The sequence below is a fragment of the Neoarthrinium moseri genome (assembly GCF_022829205.1).
Source record: "Neoarthrinium moseri strain CBS 164.80 chromosome Unknown scaffold153_Wmoseri_CBS_16480, whole genome shotgun sequence".
Lineage (NCBI taxonomy): Eukaryota > Fungi > Ascomycota > Sordariomycetes > Amphisphaeriales > Apiosporaceae > Neoarthrinium > Neoarthrinium moseri.
The window spans coordinates 5,042-10,611 of record NW_026055267.1 but is presented as its reverse complement, the minus strand read 5'-3'; the positions used below and the strand labels follow the sequence as shown (position 1 = coordinate 10,611).

Sequence of the window (5,570 nt, the reverse complement as noted above, 5' to 3'; positions counted from 1 at the left end):
GCCTTGTCGTCATCCAAGCCAGGCAGCTCGAGCGCGCTGCCTATATCGCGATAGCCATTCTCTAAAGTAGTCGCACTCACGGCCGACACCCAAAAGACGGAGCAGGCCGGGCTCTCTCTGCGAATACGGTAAGCGACCTCGAGCCCGAGCTGCGTCTTGCCTACACCTTTGGCACAGCGCCAGACCTAGACACTACAGTCTACTAAGACAGAGGTGTAATTGCTCCTTTCAGCCGTTCGTCCCTTTGTCCTCTTCTCTATCTCATCCACTGTGGTCGATACTTGATTGATGCCACGCATACCAGGGGACGGGAGGTCAAGGCGCGCAGAAGTGGAAAATCCTTCTCGGTAGGGCTCAAAGCTTAGGGAAGAAGGCAAACGTCTTTACTGGGACCCCGTCCACAGGAAGATGCAGATCGCTGTTCATTTGCCCCAGGCCAGAAACTGCTGAGTTTAGAAACACTTGTAAGTCTCCAAAGCAGACCCTAGAACGGCAGAATACTGATGGTTACCAAGACGGCTTGACCCATCATACTGGGATCACATGGGCAAATAATGTATGGCTATTGGGATAATAAACAGCAAGGCTGTAAGCCGGTGTGCGAAGATAAGTATAGCTTCGGGACCATGGAAGATTGTTGGTGAAGCAGCTCCACTCGGGACAAGCCCGAATCCGCCTCGCGACACCAGTCGTGCCTCTTTATTCAGCGTACGTGGTCATCAATCGCTATCAAATCGTGAATTCGAACTCTTCGCCGCAAGTTTTCCCCGAGTCTTCGTCATGCCCAATCAGCTCGAAATTCACTTCGTATACCATAGTATCATCCTGTCCTTGCCAATCGAGCTTGGAAACCTTCTCGGGCATCTGAGCAAGATATGCTACCGCCGACCTCCACCTTCGCTCCTGATAGTTCTTATCAGCAAGCAGACTGATCTCCTCTCGTCCTTTAAAACCCGGGCCCTCTACTGACAAGAAAAATGTGAACACATCTGCTGGCACCGCCAAGCTCGAGATCAGGGCTTCAAACTGGGTATCCTCCAAGTGTTGGGTTAGGTTCAGGCCTCGCAGGTGGGTAGTGGACGGTCGCTGAAGAATGACGTGATATATGAAAGTTATTGCAAGCCACCTTGGCCTCCGGAGTTGAAGTTGCATGCCATTCCCCGTGCGAATACTCTGCTGTTGTCCCTCTCGTGCTTGTCGCTCGTCGACGCCGAGTTGCGAAGGCTGCATTGATCTACTGTGCAATGCCAGCAGTGTCTGAACTGCTTCCCGCTCGTTATTGTTGAGTCTGTCCATCTTTATTGTTTGGGGGAATATTCCGAGAATGAACTATGATGATGGTAGCGGAATAATCAGCTTTTCGTGTTGGCAGCTAAAAGCAAGCCCTAAAGAGCAAACTGGTGGAAGTAGGATCAGATGGGATGGGGCAGAGAATATAAAGTAAGAGAAGGGATACGGGAAGCACGACTCCAGACACGGCGAGAGTCTTGTTTAATATGCTCAAGAAAGTGTAGTAGCAATGACACTTGTCCCTAGGTCCTGCCTACGTCAGTGGCATGCCGATTGACTGAGGACAAGGGCCCACCGCCCAAGTGAGAGAGCACACGAGCATGTAGGCCGCTACGTGCTTGGAAGGAATGCATATTTATATGGCTCTGATGTAGCTCTGATGTGAATAATTCAGTACGCCCTAGCATTGTTGAGACAGATGCGGGCATCTCTCATCGAGAAAGAGCGGGCTGCTCGAAGCAATCCCCGTCTACTATATACGTTCGTTGTCCTGGCAGGACCAGTTAACAGTGATCAAGTTCGATCAAACATGGTGATCCAAAGACAAGGGATCCCAGTGAACTGTGCTTCCCGTTGCAACCTCTTCCACCATATCCTGAACCCGGTCTCCGGATAAGTAGGTGACCTCGCCGGTTGTAGTGCTCACTACATGGAACATCAACGTCTCGTGACACCAACTAACATCCAACGGTTTGGACCTGCCATCCACTTGGACAGTGACAGAAAGATGCGGCCAAGCTCCAGGAGTCATGAGATCGCTCAAACTCTCGCGCTGGCCCCCATTCGAGACATTCCACACCCCTTTTCTCCACTGGAATCTCTGCACATTCTCTTCACTTCCTAGCTGCACCCCGAGGACACGGACACGGGAGTTCCGGCCGTGTCGCATCTTCGGCTGTCTTATAGCACCACGCCTTTTCTTCTGTGCTTTCCTAGACTTTCGAGTCCTTTGCACCGGGCTCTGTTCCGCAGGAGGGGACGATATGTCAAAGTCCGACAACGTAACATCAGATGCGACCGTGAAATATGTTTGGTCCCAGTTGACAAGACCAATATCTTCTCGGTCGCTTGAATCAATCAACATAGGGCTAGGCGCATTGTCGTAGTATCTCGTGTCAACGAACGCGCAATCGCCAAGAACACAGAAACAGTCCTCCCTGCTATCAGTGGTGGTGCCTAGGCAGTGTAGGTCGCAAACACCGTCCACACCAGCACTCGGAGAGGGTGATAGCCTAGGTTTCTGGTTGAAAGTTGGCCGGATGGGCTCAAGGCTTTCCTCGTCCGCCCGCTCTTCTTGTGGTGGCAACAAAGTATCGTCAAATGTTTGCAGCTTTCCTGAGTTTCCTGAGATGCTGGGTATGAAGCCAGTTTCTGGATCGGACTGGACCTCAGAGGTGTCGAATTCATCGATATACCATAACTGCGAAGGATACGCTCCAAACGATGAGAATGGCCTGATTTGATGGTAAAATTGGTTCCCATCATGATGACGGAACGCTTTGAGATGAGACATAGCAGAAGTCATTGGAAAACTTGAAAGACAAGATGTTAAGAAAAGGAGAGAAGGGAGTCGATGATATTCGGTGGCTTTGCTCCCATATATATAATTCGGAGGGATCCCATATGCTCATGTGCCACCTCACTCGGCGTAGACGGACAAGGGGGCTGTTTCCTCATTTTGTCCAAGCTCGGGTATCAGTGCCAATCTACTTGATAACGGGGGATATATAGCTAGTGTGCGACGGCCTGGAGGAGCTATTCCTTGCAGGATTGTGTGCTCGCACAGCCAGCATTGCTACGTCGCTTGCCCGTGGTTCTCGTGGCTCAGGAAAGACACTTTGCGCAATGCTTCAAAGGGCCGCCTCACAGTCTTTGCTTATCTGCTACAAATCAGCGTCACAATCTTGATGATTTCTTCTGGGGATTGAGGCTGGCGAAGTTGGACTCCCCGCGTGAGTAGTCGAAACCTCGATCACTTCTAGTAGGATCTTATCGACCTGGTCACGCGATGTTCGGGAATTTGACGCCCAAGATGCGGTTTGTCAGGAGTTTCTTCTTGGTTTGATCGACAATGCTGTGATCGAAATGACAAACCAAACGAGCAACTCGTCAAGCAACTCGGTACCTGCGGGTTCTTGGCCCGAAACCGCAACGAGTAATGTCAACATAACGTTTCAAGGACTCCCACGGCCACGGCACCGTATTGTCGTCGTGTCTTTTTGCAGACCTGTGGGTTGCCTGCTGTAATGAGCTCAACGGCCAGCGGAGACATTTGGTGAATGGTACCGGCGATACACTGCCAGCATGTATAATGATGTTTAAACAGCTTGACTAGCCCGGTCGTTATTTTCTGCTTTTTTCGTTAATCTTTTTAGTAATTATGTAGCATGCCCTTTGTTCATGGTCGAAAGGGCTTCATGCCAGGCGCACAGGGTAGCGGAGGAAAACAACTATAAGTTTAATCGTTAGTACTCATGGCACGGATCTGTAAGTTGCACAAGTCTGACCAGTGCGAAAAGCCTTGTCAGCAAAAAATTGAGATAGGAGTAGTGGAAATGAACAGTCTCGGTGAGGGTAAGGAAGTTTACGGCGGTAACGATCAGCTATATCCAGACTACGTTGAAGATGGTCTGGAAAGTGCAGGATGTACCAACGCCTCCAGCGAGACCCGTACGATCATATCTCGTCGCCCTACGACAACGCTCCCGGTCATCCTGTCATTTACATCGTATTCGGCACAACCCTTGACTTCCCCTATCTCAGACGGCAAACCGGGCTAAGATGAATCCAGCACCGAAAGGTGGCTTAGTCCGTACTGCGGCCTTGGAAGCTATGTGGCTACAGGCCCTAAGCTTGTTAAGGTAATGAAAAGCAGAACTAACAGCATATGCTGGTCACGTTTGTTGTTCTTGCTAGGAACTCGGGTTTGAAAAAAGATACAGAAAGCCAATCGACCATAGGCTACTAATCTTGACTGATGACAAGGCGGATTCAGGTCGCTTCCTCCATCAGTAGGCTGACAGCAGCGGAGACACCCGATTCATGTGACAAAGTGCACGGAGGGCCGGGTAACCCCAAATCCAGGGAGCCACCCGCACGATAATTTCTCCCTCTGCTAGCTTGCTAGGAGGGAATATAAGTAGAGTTTGATTTCCTCGCAGTTGAGTGTTCATGCTTCTACATACCCTCAATTTCCTGTCATCCACACTCCAACATTGATATCGATCATTGTCACCACTAACACATCCTCTTTCGCAATGCCATCCGAACGTCTAATCCGGACCCGGCTGACAATCGTATTTTTCAGCACTATCTCACTTGCCATATCCATTCTCAACTCAGCCAACGCACGCTCCGCTGTCATCTTGCGAGACAGAGCCAGGTCCGACTATGCGAGCGCTTCTCATGCTAGCCTGGCTATCAGCTTTGAGTCGCTGCAGAAGAACATTCTTTTGGACGTGCTACCTACGGCGATGCTCAGCGCCGGCTTGGCCATTTACGGACTTGTTGTAGCACTGCACCCAAGATTTCTGTGGGATCACGGGAGTGCTTGGAAACTCTACGCGATCGCCAAGATAATTATATCATTTGTTATGATTGGCGCTGGGGGCTACCTTGCGGACCATGTCCATGATCTTCAAAGCGCCTTCGCAATCTTCAACGCGAGCGACAAAATGCCGTATTTCAGCTTGATGTACTATGGCGGTATCGCTCAGGCAGTGTATGGATCTGTCTTGGTCTTGTTTGCCATTATAATTGTCATTGTTGTTATTGCGATTGATCGCTATCAGGCGAAGGACAGCGCTTTGAATTCTACAGCACATCATGCATACCATCTCTGACGATCTACACCCGACCACGGGCCAGTCTTGTCGATGATACGGTGCCCCGGTAGTACGGTACCCGCGTGTCAGAGACTGTTCCTCTGAGCGCAGTGCAGAAAAGCGTGGGCCAGTATTCTTGGAGTCAAGGATAGGATAGTATCAGACCAGGCGTTTCAGGCAGCCAAGAATGCCGTACTGAGTAGACATGCTTTCAATAAGCCATCCCACTGTGTTCTCGAGGATCCGATGATTGTGCCATTTTCTATCTACCTCGGCACAGCACACAATCTGTAATCCTCCTATGTTCAGGTGTAAGAATTTCCAGTTCGTGAACAATTATAGGAGAGGTTGACCAATTTGTTATTATATTCATTTTATTAGCTTTCAGTTATGCACTATCTGAGCCAATCATACAACCATCCTTGAACCCCTTACGACCTGGAGCCCGCGCTGGAG

General features: G+C 50.0%; 3 protein-coding genes across 3 annotated transcripts; 1 reads left to right on the top strand and 2 right to left on the bottom strand.

Annotated features, from left to right (window-relative positions):
• Positions 1-729: 729 nt before the first annotated feature.
• JN550_013866 (uncharacterized protein) lies at positions 730-1,296 on the bottom strand (the record flags this gene model as incomplete). The annotated part of the gene is made up of 1 exon (XM_049312501.1): positions 730-1,296. One exon carries the CDS (start codon positions 1,294-1,296, stop codon positions 730-732), a length of 567 nt encoding a protein of 188 aa, XP_049164167.1.
• Positions 1,297-1,813: 517 nt separating this feature from the next.
• JN550_013865 (uncharacterized protein) lies at positions 1,814-2,803 on the bottom strand (the record flags this gene model as incomplete). The annotated part of the gene is made up of 1 exon (XM_049312500.1): positions 1,814-2,803. The coding sequence occupies one exon, from the start codon at positions 2,801-2,803 to the stop codon at positions 1,814-1,816; it is 990 nt and encodes a 329-aa protein (XP_049164166.1).
• A 1,744-nt stretch (positions 2,804-4,547) lies between these two features.
• Positions 4,548-5,132, top strand: JN550_013864 (uncharacterized protein; the record flags this gene model as incomplete). The annotated part of the gene is made up of 1 exon (XM_049312499.1): positions 4,548-5,132. The coding sequence occupies one exon, from the start codon at positions 4,548-4,550 to the stop codon at positions 5,130-5,132; it is 585 nt and encodes a 194-aa protein (XP_049164165.1).
• Positions 5,133-5,570: the final 438 nt, after the last annotated feature.